At 39.8% G+C, this 19,189-nt stretch overlaps 1 protein-coding gene across 1 annotated transcript in view; it reads right to left on the bottom strand.

Annotated features, from left to right (window-relative positions):
* Positions 1 to 5,310: 5,310 nt before the first annotated feature.
* Positions 5,311 to 19,189, bottom strand: part of LOC140232202 (unconventional myosin-XV-like) — a 158,702-nt gene continuing 144,823 nt past the window's right edge. Inside the window, exons 47-51 of the mRNA XM_072312340.1 lie at positions 17,025 to 17,185; positions 15,848 to 15,981; positions 14,877 to 15,144; positions 12,298 to 12,432; positions 5,311 to 5,955 (exon numbers count right to left, since the gene is read on the bottom strand). Coding sequence (XP_072168441.1) covers positions 5,311 to 5,955; positions 12,298 to 12,432; positions 14,877 to 15,144; positions 15,848 to 15,981; positions 17,025 to 17,185 — 1,343 coding nt within the window. The remainder of the gene's footprint in view (positions 5,956 to 12,297; positions 12,433 to 14,876; positions 15,145 to 15,847; positions 15,982 to 17,024; positions 17,186 to 19,189) is intronic.

Here is a 19,189-nt window from a genome sequence, read left to right as displayed (position 1 = left end):
GACTGCACAAAAAATTCATAACTTTTGAACGGATTGTCCGATTTTCCTCAAACTTTCAATGATGTGTTCCACTAATATTGCTACATTCTCTCAATCCTTATGTTAATGAAGGTGAACTTGCCCTTTAACCTGTTCCTTCCGCAATTCTATAAATACCTTCAATGTCCCCAAACAAGATTCTTTTTGCCCATCGACAGAGAACGGACAGGTTGGTTAATGCACCTGTGCGAAAGCAGCTAAGTGGTGCATGCATCCCCTCCCCACGGTCAAATACATGTGCCGTTGAACAATAGAAATATTGATCGGGTGCAATGTATGAATACAACATGCGCTATAAATGGGCTCACAGACTCCTTTGTTCTACACAAATCAGGCACCAGAATGCGATGACTGGGGTCAGTGAACACAGATATCTACGGTGATCAGCTTTGATCGTTAATGTACATGTTCATACAAGTTTTGTAGCAGAGTAAGGGCAAATTAAATCAGAACAAAGGTAAAAAATACTGTTATATATACAAATTCTTCCAACAGAAAGAGAACAAAATGCACATGGAATAAACTCTAACCTTTTTATCAAATAAATTCTGGGGGACTTTATAGCACAAAGAAGCACGAATTTAGGCCACAAAAGCAGGCACTCTTGTCTTCATCAGATGCTCCCACAGGAACCTGGTATACCAGGTTCCCGTAAGGTACAGGTTAAAAATAATCAAATTGTGATTTCCTGATCTAACCCACACCATCTAATGCCTGTACTCCAAGAATATTTAGTCTTTGATGTTAAAAAAGTATGCTCAAAGCCAACACATAATTCTTGTATGCCTCCGGAACTGTCAATTTTTGCTCAAATATTTACATGCACGTATTAAAGAAATGTGTGTGGAATAATGCTGTAATAACATGATTTCAGTGGGGCTACGACAAAAATGTGAAATATTAACCAAAAAGGCTTGCCAGAAGTCCACAATCTCAGAACTTACCGGATCATGTTTGCTACATAATCTTTCATAAGCAGTTGTCAATAATAGATATATCGGATCACAGTGATCTTCCGCACTAGAGTGAATCGCATGCAGCTTGTTGCAAAATACATTGCAAGGGCATGATCAATCATCATGTAATATTCTACAGTCCCACACTACTGAACGGTGAGGGCTTTCTGGAATAACAGAGATGTACGATCAAAATCACTACATTTTTTTATCTTGAAATACTCCAAAACAACTCATCATCCTGCCAAACTGCATCAGTCAGGTCTGTTACTTGATAGACACTTTCTATATTGCAAGCAAATATTAAATGGTGCAAGACAGATTCTCCAACCATTACAAGAACCATGTTAAGCTCGAAATGCTGAATCTGATATAATTTGTTGTTCCAGCATGTCTCATATTTTTCTGTGAATTGTCAGTTTGGATGGAAGACCAAAATTGTACAAGTACAATGTAGATGATGTAACAGGGAATATGACTGTTTAAAGGTCATGAAAAGTTACAAGTTCAAGTAGGATATGTTGAAAACCTGCATATTTGCTCCCTTCAAGCTAGCTCAAGTGGTTTTGTATGAAGAAAAAGAAATACCGAACTACGGGGGAATGGATTACACTCATCACCAGTGGGTCACTCAAAGATAGTGATCAAGAACTCGCTAAAGAGCAACAGCCATGTTTTTATTCCAGTCAGTGTGTGTGTGTATGTGTGTGAATGTAAATAAGCAGAACATCGATGACTGTCCAAAACACATAATGGGAAGGCATGCAAAACTGGATGAATGGGAACATGAGAACTATATACTCAGACGGAAAATGTACTATATATAGGAGGTGCATGCTTATAATTAATAGACACATGCTTCTTCTTCCTGGCTTCCGCAAGCAAACTACGCAACCAGGATATCAGGTTGAAGGTGCAAGGTGCATGGCGATAGCGGTATTATAGAAAGTGAACCCAAGAATGAAATTTGAGATATCCTTGTCAACTAATATTGTCTTCAAAATGTCAACAGTTGGGGCATCCCTGACATTTGTTGGTATAACTTCATGTACACAATAGGCCTACTGGATGCAGTTTGCCAAAAAAGAGGAGTTAAACTGAGCAGTAAACTACTGGTATGATCAGCTAAAGTTTACAGGTAGCATGCATGCTTAATGCAGGCTATGTTTTATACAGATTTATATGATTAAATAAAATATGTATGGGACTCCTGACTTCTTCAGTGTTACCCCCTTGATCATCTGGCCAAGCAATAAGAAACTAGAAAAAAACACACTGACAGTACAAATCCCCGCAATGCTACTCATTTCTCCCCATACACGCATGCTGAAAAATCACCCAGTTTCTCTACAGCTACGTTCACACATACAAAATAGATGGATAATAATTGCAAACCATATCTGGAGCTATGCATCAGTGTAAATCCCACTACCGATCAATTTTCTACATGCTGCGCTGCGCCTTGAGCAGTACACACACTTTAGTGCATGTATGCAAACCTCAAATACATGCAGCTTGTAATTGAACTGAAAAATTCAGTCACAGTGGCCCTACAAAAAATTAGGGAAAAGTTCAAAAATCCTTCGAAAATTCATAAGAATTCCCAGATCACTACTAGAATTCAATCATGTTTCTTTTGTCATCATCAGCTATTCCTGTGAGTTGCAAGATTTTTTGAGTTATTTTGTACACAAACAAACAAAGCAATGCCTATACATAACATCTTAATTGGCAAGGGTAATAAGATATTTGTTCAGAAATAAACATTTCTTACTATGTCTTGCCCCAAATTAAAACGTTTAGAAGACATTCAGTAAAAACTGTTTGGTTCAATTGAGAATTGAAACACTTCCATATTATATTGTCCGTCATTAACATTTGAAAATGAATATTCAAAGAACTAATCACAGGGATATCATTACCATAACAGCTAGAAGGGCTACTTTCTAACTAACCCTGGATAGACTTACTTACACAAGACTATCAAAGTCACTTGCACTATTAAACATATGAGTCCTTAGGCAGAAGGACATGTGTGTTCTAATTGTTAGTCCCTAGCCTTGATCACAAAATGTATGAAGAGTTGCCTTCCCCATTGAAGATCTACACTACTCCTCCCTATTTTTTTTTTTTTTTTTTTGGAGAATCTGTATGTATAGTGTGTTTGTGGACATGTGTGTGTGCAGTAAAGTGTGAAATGAGGGATGAATGAGATAAGAATGTGTTTTTTTTTTTCTATCAAAGCATTGTAGCCGGCATGCCATTCACATGACTAGTGTGTACAATGGAAGTTAAAACATTCACGGTGCTGCCTCTTACAGTTAAATTAGTGAAGCTGTATTTGGCAGGGCCAAACAATGTATCTAGACATCATGATAAGACGTGCACAGTGAACTCTGAAAAGGCTGATTTTGTAGACTCATTGAAACAGGTCAATGCACTTTTTTAAATCAAATTATGGGAGTGCTGTGTCCCTTGTTTATTTTTTATTTTTTTTTTTTTTTTTTTGCTATTTTGTTTCTGAATGTACTTTTTTATGTGGATATCAGTGGGCTCATTAGTGGGCTCTGATGTGCATGGTTTTAAAGGACAAGTTCACCTTCATAAACATAAGGATTGAGAAAATGCAACAATATTAGCAGAACACATCAGTGAAAGTTTGAGGAAAATTGGACAATCGATGCAAAAGTTATGAATTTTTTAAATTTTTGTGTTGGAACCGCTGGATGAGGAGACTACTACAGCTTGTGAGTCATATGCGTACAACAGTATAAAGAAAATATAAAAGAAAATTCAACATATTTTCATTTTTTTCGCATAATAAAAGAGCAATTGACTTGCCTCTTTCTAAAGGCAGGGGGAATAATATTACCCATAACATTTATCGGTAACGAGTCAGGGGAATGTGTACTTTTTTCAAAAGATGGAATTTTGTGAAATTCTCTTTATATTTTCCTTATATTGTTGTACGCATGTGACATCTAAGTTATTCACACACTGCAGTAGTCTTCTCATCCAGCGGGTACTGCACAAAAACTTCAAAAATTCATAACTTTTGAACGGATTGTCTGATTTTCCTCAAACTTTCAATGATGTGTTCTACTAATATTGCTACATTCTCTCAATCCTTATGTTTATGAAGGTGAACTTGTCCTTTAAGTGCAGGCAATGCCCATAGCGTACACTTGTACAACTTTGTACACGCACTGGGTTTTATGTTGGGTGATTTGCATTAAGTATGGGCCAATTAATGGCAACCACCAATTCATATGCAGTCACAATTAACTTCACATGAAGTTACAATTAGATTGAAGAAAAACTTGTCTCCTGACCCCTACTGAGAAAGTATAGTGACCGCTGTTTGAAACTGCTTCGTACATATTGGCGATACCCTCAATTGTACATTCATATACAATACAGTAAGTGAAACAGTACATCACAGTTGCACCACCCAATCGAGAAGATTTGGGAGAAAGATCTCTTTCCCAATAAATCGATAGTCATGATTAATACGTTTAAGATGTTGAGCTGTTTTGTATACTTCTTGAAGTTCAGTAATGTGCCCATACATGTGACACTGAAACCTGCACCTTCTCGGATATGACTATCTAGCTCATATTGTATGTCATGTCCCAGAATGTATTTATCATACACAAAATCCTTCTTAACTTTGGAAGCAAATTTTGTTTTCAAGACGTGGCTAAAGAGATAAAAGATATGTACAAATGTAAAAGAAAATACTAAAAAAGCATATCAGTATTCATCAATCCTGAAGAATTATGTCTAGAAAAAGAAATTATGGCCTCTGTCCACAGTTCTTCTAGAAGCTGTTCAATTTTTGTCATAATTTGTTGATCACCCTTGTGAATTCACACAACACACTAATCTGAATTCACATCTCAAAGATATTTTGAATACTTGAAATCAATTCCAAGAAAAACTACTGAGTGTGGCTCACCTTGATGCTGCACAAACAGGCTTCAGATTGAAACATAATTTCACTTTTGAATAACAAATCATGTCACATGCAATTCAGGAAGGTTTATATGAGTTGCTTGCCTTGGGAAATTGCCATCACTTTTAGCACCTTCCATTACTTCAAATTTTTGATGAGAAAAAAATGGAGTTCAACCAATTAGTCAGGGAGAATTTACACATTGTACAAGCAATGTACAACTAACCTGTCAAGGACTATAGTCCCCAGTATACTCAGGCAGGCGTCTATCGGTGACGTGTGTTGCAGCAAAATCAGCTCGTCCTCAATGGGCAAAAAAGTTAGAACATGCGGTCACACGCAGTCTAAACTATCTTTGCTTCACTTTCTCTTTCCCCGCAAAATTCCCCGTTTCAGGATATTATCAGATGCCTGAGGTGCCCGCTTCACACTCGATCGTGTGGGCGTTGTCGTCGCCTTTTGCACCTGGCTTTCAGCAGACAGAGAACGCTCCTTGCTCCTTGGAGAGGGAGGGTAACCATTCACTTGACCGCCTCCCGCTGCGGAGCCAGATGACAACCGCTTCCCACTGTTGTCCGGACCATTATTGTTGTATTCTGGCTGGTCGTCCACTTTGACCTCTAACGGGGGTAAGGCCATAACCCTGACCCCACCAGCTGGGGGATTCCCCAGCCGCGTCGGGGTACTGTGGGGCTGATGCTCCGCTCTTGTCAACTCCACATGTGCAATGTTGGGGTCAGTTTTGTTTGGACTTACCGGTGTAGATGTCGATGCAGTGGGGATCATCATGTTGTTGGGAGATGAAGTGGAGGGCTGCTGGTAGTGACCCTCCATCCCATTCTCTGGTTGTGCGGCCGCGGTCTCCTCTTGTCTTGGACCAGGTGTTGGCCATAGCTTTGTCAGAGCATCGGACTCATAGTTGCTTGGGACAGGCTGGGGTTCTCGCCTTGTTCCACTTTCCTGTGCCTTGCTATACTTTGATATGAGCTCGCCTATTTCCAAACCCTGCAAAAGAACAAGAGCATAACAGCATTCTTCGTCAAAATTGAAATTGAATTGAAAAGCTGAATTTATAGACATCACTGAGAACGTCACTTCATTTCCTTTTTGAATTGGGGGTTGATATATATTCCCCAACACTTTGGAATTTGCAGACTATTTTGCTGATTCCTGATGCACTTCAAAATGTTAGTTGACATCAAACAACTTAAACTGATTGACACAACAAATCTTTCAGTTTAACAGCTAGCAGCATCGTCACAGAACAGCTGGCAGATTATTTCCCTCAGCCAAGAAAAATGGTACATTTTACTGGTACTCATTTTGACAGGTTTTTTAACATCTATATTTTGCACAATTAGTCTACACACTGTCAATGCCAAACACTAATCACTCACCATATCAAGACTTTAAGTTTCAGAGTCTCTACTCGACCATACCATCTCACATCTTTCCTGTCTCAAAGCCTTGTGAGACAGGAATTTAGTCTCACGCTTACAAACTTGGCATATTGTCCGCAAATCAAAAAGCAACTGCGTGATGGTCAAATGTCCCTTCCACATATGGTACCATAAAAGACAGCCAGAGACTAGCTGGCATTCATGCAGAGACTGGCATCCGTGCAGTGTTTACCACGCTCTCAACTGAAAAACTGTTTCCAACAGATATCCCATGTCGCACTCCTTTGCCGCTGATTTCGAGGGCCTGCAAGACAGTGCAAGTTTTCAAGCTTGACCTCATTAAGTGGTACCATCAAATACCGACAGGGTGAGAAATGCTCAAAGGGAAGATAAGCCCATCTCACTCAATGACATCTAACTCTCTTTATTCAACACAGTCAAAGCAGGACCTGTATACACAAACTACCATGCTAATGCACCCAAAGGTGGATGCACCCCTCTATGATCCTCACCAATGTGTTGGATGTCCGCATCAGCAATGTACTCTAGCAATATTGCGTTGATGGCATACATGGCAACCTCTCACATTTCTCTCTAAATGGCTATAACAGCCAGCTGAAACTTGCTACATTAAATTTGGACAGGAGCTGCTTGCTGTCTTCCTTTAAGCACCAAGCATTTTCACTACTACGTGTATATGCTTGAAGGAAATTCATTGTGTACATGTTATGAACTGATCACAAGACCCTTTACCTATTCTCTCCATGGTAGCCTTGACAGGTACTCACCATGAGAGATTTGTCATCTTGACTTCATTTCCCAATGCACAATACCACACATTTCGGGCAAACGCAACATGGCTGCTGACACTCTCTCTCGAGTTTTCATCAACAATGTGAATTACACCATGAACTTCAACATTGTTGCCCTTGCCCAAGCGAACGATAAGGAAATCAAACAACTCAGAGCTGACGGCTTACTCAAACTTACACCAGTACCAATGCCCTCATCAGACTGCACAATGTGTGATTTGTCAACTAGATTTTCTTGTCCCTACATCCCAGTTGTAGCCCTTTATCGTAAGGCCATCTATCAATCCCTTTACCAGCTATCTCATCCTGCTGGGTAAGAGCAACACTAAAACTGGTCACTTACAGATTTGTGTAGAACAACATCAACCGTGATGTTCCGTCATGGACCAAACATGTCTACAGAGTCAATGCAGCAAAATTCATTGCCACAAGAAAGCACCCCTTGGCACTTTCTCATCTTCTGATGAACGATTTGACCATAAACAGCACATCAACATTGTCGGTCCACTCCAGCCATCACATGGTCACGCTACCACCTAAAATATCAGTCAATTCAAATGATGCCCAAAGGCCGATGATGCCAGATGAACTGAGAAACTAACATTTGTGACCGTGCATCACAAAAACCAACAAAAAGTCGCACCCCTTCATTTTACGGGGGGACTCAAAAAAGGACATGGGGCAACCGAGTCAATCTGAGTTCTTCATATTTTCTGAAAGAGCTAGTATCCTTTTTCTACATTATTCTTTAGTTTGGGATCATATCATGAATGGGAAGTGTGCTTTCAGCAGTTTTTCTACAACCCTTTTTGGGGGAGAGTACATTGTAGAATGATCAGGTATGTCTTAGAGGCCCCTTTCCATTTCTTGAAAATCCTTTGCACACTCTTCATCTTCAAGTCTAATAATTTCTGAAATGATAACACTACTGCTTTGAAAGTTGGCACTATAACCTAATCATGGACAGAATGTGTTAAAAGAACATGCTCAATTTCAGCTTAATTTAATAATATCTTCATCGTTATTGCTCCGATGGTTTACAATCCTCTGTTACAATGTAAAATGCCCCTTTCATTGTACAACTAGCATGGCACGGAAAACATAAAGCGCTTGAATAAACCCTGTACTTCAGAGCCTCTTTTCTGGATAGTTTACACTTTTCCAGAGTGTGATGTGCTTTCTTTCCATTATTTAGATAGGTAAGGAGAGTCCACTTGAATTGAGTTATACATCATTTTAAAGCTCAGAGTCTGCTCTTTCAGGATCTGCCCTTAACTAAAATCCATGTCTGGTGACTTTTGTTGGTTTTGTGATGCAGGGTCACATTTGTTCTCCTTGGCATTTGACGTACCGCAGTGAAGACAGACATAGGTTGCTCCGCTGCAGAGCCTGTCTACACGACGTAAGAACCTATGATTCCCAGGTGAGTGCATCACCCAACATGAACATGCCACAACAGACATGGAACCTTCTGACTATGTCCATTGCCTATTTACAAAGTTCATGCAGGACATGCACACTTCCTCAATGTGCACACAACACAAAATGTTCATACATGCACAATGACCTCATCACTTCCTCGCATGTTTTCACTCATGATAACACTGAGAAACAAGACAGCCTCCATACAGAAGTCCTTTCCTGTCATTAGCTGCGCTGACAAGTTTTCTGTTATCGACTACTATGGGAAACATGACACCATCAGCACTGACCGATTGAATTCAGTATTCATAGAAAACGGACATCAGTCCGGAACATTTACTTCACCCTACAAGAGCCCCCTGGCCTACATCAATCACTCAGCGCACGACATAAACCTGCCACGCCCCCTTCCAACCTACCTCACAATCCCTCCTAAAATTCTCATCATACAACCACAAAAGTCAAGACGACAAGATCCAATACCCACATGATATTTCCAACCAAGTATATTAATTACTGTGTCAATGTTTACAGAGACAACATTTTTGTTTCTGCAGATCCAGCCTGTTATTTTCTACATCAAAATACTTATTTGTCACTTTGTTTCTCAACTGAGAACATTCTGTTTCTCTTTCACCAATTGATTATTCCTGCATCTCATTTTGCAGCAATCAATCTATAGGGGGAGTAGTAGCTTTTGAAGCAGCACTATGAGTCATATGTTCATTTTCTCCATGGTGAACAACGTAATTTCAGCCATGGACACTCAGTCACCATAACAACTTGTGATGGACAAAGTTTTGAACCAATCTCCCTCTTTCTTCACTTCAGCTTTCAACGAAGTTTCCCACACCTGCTAGAACATTCAATTCACAAAATGCTAGAGGACTGAACACTATTGCGTAGAGGTACCGATCCTTAAGGGAATGGGGATATGATGAGCTGTGATGTGAACAGGGGAGTGAAGTTACGTAATTACAAGATGCAATGAAGATTGTGGCAGGGGTATTGGAGAAGAGAACTTAGAAACTGTGGAATGGAACGAGATGCAATCTCAGTGTTGAGCCAGGAAAAGGGACAACAAATGCAGTGCTCATCCTTAGGAAATTGCACTTTGAGAAATACCTATAAGATAAGGAAGAGTTACACATCTGCCTTGTTGATTTGGATAAGGCATTTGATAGAGTAAGGTGGTTAAGAAAGCGCTGAGAAAGAGAGGCATACCAGATGTAATGGTTGGGGCAGTTCTGACGAGTTCTTACACAGAGGTAAGGACAATACTTTATTTGTTGATAGAGTAATTGGATCAGAGCTGTTGGAAGGAGTTTGTGGTGAAAGTTGGCACACATCAGGGATCTGTCCTAACTGTCACTGTTAGTGTTTGCAATAGTGGTTAATGAGGTGACAGAGAGTGGGATTGTTAATGGAGATATTGAATGCAAATAATCTGGTTTTGCTTCTTTTTTTTTAATTGTTCCATATTTCACATTTCAACAAATAAATAAACTATAAAAATAACAATACAAAAGCAAGGATGTATTGTCAAGTACAGCATTTAAGACAATTTAACATGATTGTGAAATATGAGGAATCTACATAGAAGCATTGCTTGTAGGGTGGTTCTGATGAGCAAGGGGATGGAGGAATTGAGGGAAAAGTTTCAGTGGAAGGTAAATGTAGTGGCTGAGAGCAAGGGGCCAAAAATAAACCACTAAAACATTTACCAATGCAGGATAGCCTCTTCAGTGTTGCCACTGCTCTACCAGAGGGCCCTGCCATTATAATTACCCTAGCATTAATTGCCAAGTATCCATTCACATGTATACACCAAGGGACATGTGGTGGATAAAAGCATCTTGTCCAAGGAGGTAAGCACTGATAGGCAGGAAGTGAACCTGTGTCCTGGTTGGGAGACTTATCCAATATGCCACAGCGCCCCTATTGTTACCAGGTTGGAACGAGTAGTGCCGTTCAGTGAATGAGTTAGATCCATGTGGTGTGTGTGGGAAGCAGAGGGGTAATGGCAAATTTGGTGTTGCTGTGCATGAACTTTGGGAAATGGATTTATGGTTGATGTACACAAATGAAGGAGGTGACCCCAAGAATGACATGAGGTTCTACTTGTGGAAGATGCTACAAAAGAGTTAGAAAGCTGGCAGAAAGGGTGAAAAGGGTTAACCTTTTAACTGAGGGGATTTTCTCAGCATCTATTCATCATCGTAGAATTTATACCAAATGCAGCCTACCTGGGCTGTGTACCACGGAAATCTATCAAGCATTTTTTTTTTTTTTTTTTTTTTTTTTTTTTACTAAAATCAGAACAGCAAGATATGGGACAGATGAATAAACGACAAAATGCCTCTAGCACCCGATGGGGTTAGAGGCATTAAAGCTGATTAGACCTGTCAGCCAAAAATATGATCGCGCTATATTCTTTTTTTTTTCTGTAAAACAACAGATTGATCCTCTTTATTACAGTCCATCTTGTAGTGATGTTAAAAAAAATTGTGCGCACATTTATTCGCAGAGCAACTGATTCCTACATCTACCAAAAGACTGCTGTCAACAGCCAAATTCATAAGATTGTCTCCCAAGCTTAAAGGGTGTGTACAGTTCTGGTCGAGGTGAGGATTTAGCTTTTAACGTTTTGCAAGATACAGTTCGACCTCGATTATCCGGCCATTTCAGGACCGGCACTCATCCGGATAAGCGAATCAGCCGGATATGGGAGACACAATGTTAATGTATGTAGCTGCCGTCCAAGCTGCCGTCCCAGTGCACTAGCAGCTAGGCAGGTAGCATACCCCGCAATGGTGGTGTAATCTATGCTAGCCTGCGCAAAATTGTAGTCCCTTCTTCACAAAATAAAGTATATCTTTAGGTGAAAATCACAGATGTTTTGTATACCTCATTAGATATTGAGAAACCTATTATGCACATCTAATGAAATTAATGAAATAGATCCACGAAAAGATGTTTAAGTTACTGTTTTGTTTTTTTTTCTCAATTTTTGGATGAAAAAAATAAGTCCTTCACTGCGTGGACGCGTCCGGATAATAGAGATTTCCGGATAAAAGGAGGCCGGATAATCGAGGCCGAACTGTATTCAGAAACCACTCTATGAGCATGAGCATGAGCATTACAGTTCTAAGGGGTATCAAAAGTTTATTTGATGAAAATCGGTTTTGAAATGGCTGAGATATCCAAAAACATGGTGAAACAAAGAGATCCTAATAAAGTTGTGGCATGTCGTCTTTTATTATTAGCACTTTTTTGGATATCTCAGCCATTTGGAAACCAATTTTCATCAAATAAACATTGAATCCTTCTTAAAATTACATGCTCTTTCATATTTCATGAGAGGTTTTTCATTATCTCACTGAGGAATGTTCAAAACAAATCCCCACCTCAACCAGCTCTGTACAGTCCCTTGAATTCCTTGGAAATACATACAGTCTGCTTCACACAGAAACATATCACATGCACACACACACAAGCATGCACATGTACACACACAAGCATAGCATGCACATGCACACACACAAGCATTCACATGCACACACACAAGCAATCACATGCACACAAACAAGCAGGCACATGCACACACACAAGCCATCACATGCGCACAAAAAACCATGCACATGTTTACTTTGATTCAAGAGGAAATGATTATTCTTTTCAGTCAAGAGGATCTTTGGAGAGAGTATGCTCACCTGATTAGTCTCAAATCGAGACACCTTCTGCATCATCAGGTCACCATGCTTCACATCAAAGTACACCACCCCATCGTGAGATTTCAGTCTGCGGCTTGAGACTATCTCACCAAGGGAGACGTGCTGAAGAATCTCCTATATGGTTTTGTGTGTGTGAAGGAGAAGAAAATACACTATTGAGGAACTGTGGTCAGTTGCAATTGTTACAAGCATTATAAATTGATAACCCTAAATTGCAAAACCTGCAGTCTCAGTCAAAGATACTCTCTCTCTCTCTCTTAAATTTCTTTTACTGTGCATTTTTTTCTAATCTTACGCTTTTGCCAACAATGCTGACCTTATTCCATGACATATGTACCATTGCTGCCTTTTTGCATGGCTTAAAGGCATAATTTACCATTTGCAGACGAAACAAACACCCAGCATTAGTGCTTCAAATAGTTCTAAAATGTGAGTTAGGGATAGAAACAACCAATGTAAAAATATGAAACAGTGTAATCCATGTTAAGTATTGTTAAATATACAAAATGTGAAAAATAGTTATAATAAAAATGTCTCCTGACTAAACCGTCTACATTTACGGTTTAATGAGAAAAATAGTGATATCTCCTTATATTTTAAGCTTTATTGCAAACATTTTATATGGTCGGAAGTTTTGTGACACAACTGACCTATATATATGCATCAAAAGTGATTTCTCTAACATTTTAAAATCACTGCTCCCAAAGGTAAACAGGACCTTTAAGCAGCATAAAAAGTTTTTTTTTCTAACAGATCTTAATGGATGTATTTTCCAAAATAATGCCAACACACTTTCCTGCATTGCCACTTTACCTGATGTCTAACATCTTAACTAGCTGCACGTACAGTACCATTTATGCTAAGATGGGATATGTGAGGACAAGGAAAATTACACATCTATCTTGAAAGTTATGATTCCCGTAATATCAGCTTCTCAGCTACAACAATCAATTTAATGTACAGTCAAGTTAATCAGAGTAAGAGATCACTCATGAAAAACTGTGTTGAGTTAACAAACAAGAAGGTAAAATCCCCTATATCATTCATGCTCTTTTCATTAAAGGTTTTCAAAATATCCTGTCTAAGTCTTTGACGATGTGTGTGAAAGACCTGGTAGTGTGGGGATACCATGGAGATGGAAAGGCCGGCCCAGTTCGAATATATTCGAGAATCTCCCAAACAAATTGTGTAGGGCGTTTATCACTGATCTCTATGTAATGCACTGTAAAACGTGGAATGTTTGTGTGCATTTCAATTTCAGTATTTTATGAGAGCCAAGAGTTGCAAAATTAAAATGCACGAGAAAGTTCTTGTCTACATTATCTGCACTGAATGTCAGAGGCAACTCGCAAAAATTTCATGCTGCGAAAAAGGCCGTCGCCTCCAATTTGCAAAAATTTCATGCCACGAAAAAATATCATGTTTTACAGTAAGTACTTGTACATGTACACACACAGCTGAAGTATCATGACTAGAGTTGAAATGTCACATATGTGTATACACTTTGATGCACATATTCACTGATATACGGCTGACAGGTGCTATTCTTGGTTTTTCAAATGTACCCTAATGTGCAGTGAATGAAGATCAGTTCAATCAAACCACCCATGTTTCCCCATGCTACCTGGGGGGGGGGGGGGGGGGCATTTCATGAAGCATTTTGGTCAGATATTTCTCTGACAAACTGTTACAAGCTACTGAAATCCTTGCATCTGATTGGCTGAGAGCAAATTTGTCCGACAAGTTTGTCAGACAAAATGCTTCATGAAATGCCCCCAGGTCGTTGAACCCATTGAGGACAGGCTGATTTTGCTTTAACACACATTTTCCATGGACCCTTGCCTGAGTATATATTACATGTATGTGACCGTGAATCACAAAAAAAACAAAAAGTTGCAAGCCTTGATTTTACGCTAGGGCTCAAAAAAGGTGCAATGGGATAACCGAGTCAATCTTGAGTTTTTCATATTTTCTGATAGAGCTACCCTTTTACATTATTCTTTAGTTTTGGATTATGACATGAATGGGAAAGTGTGTTTTCAGCAGTTTTTGTACAATGCTTTTGGGTGGAGAATAAAGGATAACTCCACTGCCTTGAAAGTTAGAATTAATCATAAACAGTATGTGTTAATAGAACATGTTTAATTTCAGCTTAATCTGATAATCCCTTCATTGTTGTTGCTCCGGTGGTTTACTATATCGTACAATATTGTACCTGTGTTTTGTCCCTTTCATTTCACAGCTAGCACAGCTTGGTCAAGATCAAGCGCTTGAATAGACCCTGTACTTCAGAGCCGCTTTTCTCAGTTCACACTTTTCCATCCAGGGTGTGTGCGTTCTTTGTAGTATTTAGATAGGTTAGCGGAGTCCATTTTATTGATTTATACATCATTATAAAGCTTAGAGTCTGCTCTTCCAAGAATCTACCCATAACAAAAATTCCATATCTAGCGACTTTTTGTTAGTTTTGTGATGCAGGATCACATATGATACTCAAGACTCGTCCTCAACGGGTTAAAAGAAAAAAAGGAAATGTCATCCTTGTGACAATTACTCACATGGGTGTGGTCCTTCAGGACGTAGAAACCCTCCTTGTTGATCGCCAGGAGGCGCGGTTCACTGGGACTGGCGGCGCTGCGCATCCTGACCGGGAAGAAACTGCAGCCGAAGAGGCGCCACCTCTGGAGCACACCCACGAAGCGGGCCCGCGCCTGGGCGGGGTTCATGTCGTGCAGGTCACTGAGGGTGGCGTGGAGTGCGTTGAGCCACTTCTGTGGCTGCTGCTTGTCCTTTACATTGTAGGGTAGCACCAGGTTGATGTCCTTTCTGCAGGACAAGCACAGGGAGAGAACAAATGGAATCAAAGCATCACCACAATATTATCAAAATAGTCCCAAACTTTGCATACATATTAAGCACACCCTGTTGCTATTTGGAATTATCCCTACTTTTGACATTGTCATCAATGCTAGTAGTGTATAACAGAATGTAAAATAATACCTCATACAAGAAAGTTATGTCTTCAAGAAATATTTTCTCCTTCTAAACTTGATATTTCATCAGAATAAAGATTACTTCTCAGAAAATGCCAACAAGGAAATAGCAAAATTGTTGACAACCCTCCCCTTGTGCCTCCCCCTTCCCAAACATAAAGAACAACCCTGCATTTTCTGTCACAAGGAGAGTCTAACATGTTTTGTTGTTGTTGGTGGTGGTGGTGGTGGTGCTGCTGTTGTTGGGTTCTTTTGTTTTCATCTACTTTATTATCATTATCATGTTTTTTGTTGTTTGTTTGTTTGTTTGTTTGTTTGTTTGTTTTTTGTCTGTTTGTTTGTTTTTTTTGTTTGTTTGTTGTTGTTTGTTGTTGTTGTTGTTGTTGTTGTTGTTTTGTTTTTTTTTTTTTTTTTTGGGGGGGGGGGGGGAGGAGGGGGCTGCATTTACATACAATAATATAAAGCCAAATATGGGAACCCCAGAGGAAGGGGAGAGGAGGTAGTGGATTCTCTGGCTTGTAGCAACTGACACTTACTGGGTTGGGAGCTGGACCTGATCGTTGGCTTTAATCTGGAGGGCTGCCAGGTGGATGATGGCTGAAATCAAGTCGTCCTGTAACTGACCGTCTTCAAGAATGACCAGGTGGCCAGCGATGTAATCCTGACGGACCTGCAGAGATCATTGAAATCGAGACGGAGAGATCAATACGATATCTTCATGTGCCACTTCACATAGTAATGACAGATTTCAACATACTTCACACTTTTATTTAAGCAGATTGATCGTCCTTGAGAAAGTGCCATTTGTAAACAATCATCAGTTTAAATGGATTTGGTTTGGGATGCCAGGTATGTTGCATTTGTTTATCGCTGATCATGCAACCTCCTGTTCGGAAAAGGATAATAAAAACAGAACCCATATTCTGATCCTGATTAGTTTGCCACATGTGGAAGCACTACGTTTTGTGATCAGTTCCTTGATTCAAAGAGACAAAACAGAAAGTAAGAATACCAAGCAGGACCACTGACTCACTCTACTTGTGACACACACCCATGTTTAAGCTTAATATCATCATGTCACAACATAATCTCAAACTACTGTAGGGCCTACTGCCTTGGCTGTGTATTCTTATAGTAATATACATGTTAATGTGTGTCAATTATTATTGGTTATTTATTGTGACTCTTTCTTGGGTGGCATGCATCCTATGTAAGGGGATGACAAAGCAGCATTTGGCTGGCATCCATAATCTCTGAATTAACCATGAATAATACATATGAATGAAATTCATTTGGTACTTGGTATGGCATGACTGACATCAACAAGAACAACACAACAACAACAAAATCTTACATGACTGCTTTGGTTCTTCAAAGCTCCTCGCATAGTAATCTCTCTGAACCCGCTCCTTCACACAAAGACACAACATTCGCTTCGCAATAATTGCTCCAGTCTTATTCTCTCGGGTTAGGTTTAGGGTCATGATAGGGTTTTAGGTTTAGTTTGATGTCAGAAATAGGATTAGGGTTAGGATTGTGTCTGTGGGTAGAATTTATGTTTGGCTCAGCATGCAGATTTTTCATGGCAGCAAATGTTGCAGGAGAAAATGTCATGAAACCCCATCAGACACATTCTCCTCTCTCAGGCAGTGCGCATATCCACTAGTGCAGCCACACTTAACATTACATAACATCTACGCCCTTCACACATACTTGGCTGTAGACAATGGACACAAGGTCCTCATTCTCCAGCCGCAGGGGGCGCATCCAGAGAATGCGCCGGAAGAGCAGCACGAAGCCGACGCCCATCTGTTCCATGTGGGTGGACACGTCCATGATGTAGTCGTTCTGCTGGAGCATGGTCTCGTTGTGCTCTGGAAGGAAACAATTGAAAGAATAGGACCACCTGTGTAAAACATCTGTCTCAGCAGATGACATGTACACTGCTTAAATTGCTATAGTTTGTACCACTCATGACAGTGTACTATGCATGTTGTGGGCTTGATGATGATGCTATGAAAGTGGCTACATTGTACCTATAAAATTTTAATTCGAAGCATTCATTTCCGAGATACTTTAGTATTCAAACTGGCATTATAAAACAGGAGAGTTCATTAGAATGTTCCAGGGAATATACATCTCAGGGTATAACACACTAGTTTGGGAAGGTTAAAGTCCTTTGCATCTAAAGACTGACATCTCTCAATACCTTTTCAAATCATTGCAATTTTCTCTGTATGCCCTCCCCTCCCGGTCTTTACCATCACACTGTAACAGCATTTTCTGTCCAATAAAGCTATTCATTCCACAGCCTGACCCCTTTCTCTGAAAAATCAATGATGCCAAAGTAGCTTGGTATCAAACTTATAATGCATCAGAAATGCTTAACTCTTGGGAAAGTTTTGCAACTACAGTCTTGGGCTTCCAAGCTTGGATGTGATAGATAGTTATCATTTGACTACGTATAATAAAACAAGGAAATTTCCAGACTGCACCTTGCCCACCAGGGAGACACCCAGGGTGAACATTTTCATGGGAATGGATAAATAGAGCAAACTTGAGAAAATTACGAAGAAGTGTGAAAAAGGCATGGTAGTTAAGTCTGTGGCTCAAAGCATTAAGCATACATAACTCTGCACATTTTCATAGCAAAGGTAATCATTACCATATTCAGCAGAGAGTGTGAGAAGCTTTTAGAAATTTAATTATGCATAAAAAAGATGATATTTCTGTCCCAAGTGCATAGTTACTTGTCAAAAGAGAGTCTTGCCAGTTAGCCTTTGTCCAAGACCCTCCAGCTGTAGTGACTGCAAGGAGTAGGCAGAGGGCCATTAATAGAGACTAGTAAAGCCTACAGTGAGAGCCCATACTAGGCCAGAGGGTCTTTTGAGATCTTTCAGAAGTCTTTAACCCTTTCTGCGCCAGGGACAGCGGACAATACTATGGGCTTTCTGTGCCAATCAGCACTCAAAACACACAGGGTTAACTTACACTTGAATTCCAGAATTCCTGAAATGCATATGAGTACCCATTTCTCACTGCCGGTCAAGGGCGAATTAAGCAGTTCCATTTGTCGAAGTAACTATCTAAATTAGTCGGTGGGATTAGTTTCTGGGGTATAGTCTCCCTAGTTATGATTTATAATCACAATCGTTGATCTCAAAAAGATTTTGTGCTGATGCACTCAGCTTTGGTTCTCTCACACTTTGTTTTCCAAACAGCGTGAGGACATTCTAAAAAGGCTTCGTGCCAGAGGACTTACACGTGTGGCCTGTATTGACCTTTGACTTAAGCATGTGACCTTGGACAGCACCATAGCATGGAGATCCCAAAGTGGATCAATAACTATCTGGTGTTACTGTGTGAAAATTATTTGTCTACCAGGATTCTTGTGGTTAAACTCTATCACATGACCAGACATGACATTTGACACTGAGTTCACATCTCATGAAGACGCAATGTAAAGGTCATACGATAAAAGCTAAGCCTGTGCCATGCTCAAACACCCTCATGCTGGCCAATGAAACAAAAAATAAAAACAAAACAATCACACACACCACACATTATCTCTTTCATTGTTAAAGTAGGGTGTTAAGTGTAAAGTGTCATGGAATAAACTGCCTTGTGTCACGCTACAATGACTTCACATCTCCTAAAGACAAGCCCCAAGGGTTACATGATATAGATATAACCACTTCCAGTTACAACAAATTCTTGATCATTTGTTAAGAAAAACCTCACATATTCTCCAAGTTCCATGTATGCACCAGTATTGCAATGTTCAAGTAAGCCATTAAGTGTAAAGTGTTACAGATTGTAGTGGTGATTGTCAAGTTGTAATGACCTCACATCTACCAAAGACGTCATAAATGTACTTT

This window comes from Diadema setosum, chromosome 8 (assembly GCF_964275005.1).
Source record: "Diadema setosum chromosome 8, eeDiaSeto1, whole genome shotgun sequence".
Taxonomy (NCBI): domain Eukaryota; kingdom Metazoa; phylum Echinodermata; class Echinoidea; order Diadematoida; family Diadematidae; genus Diadema; species Diadema setosum.
This window is presented reverse-complemented; position numbering and strand designations above follow the sequence as displayed.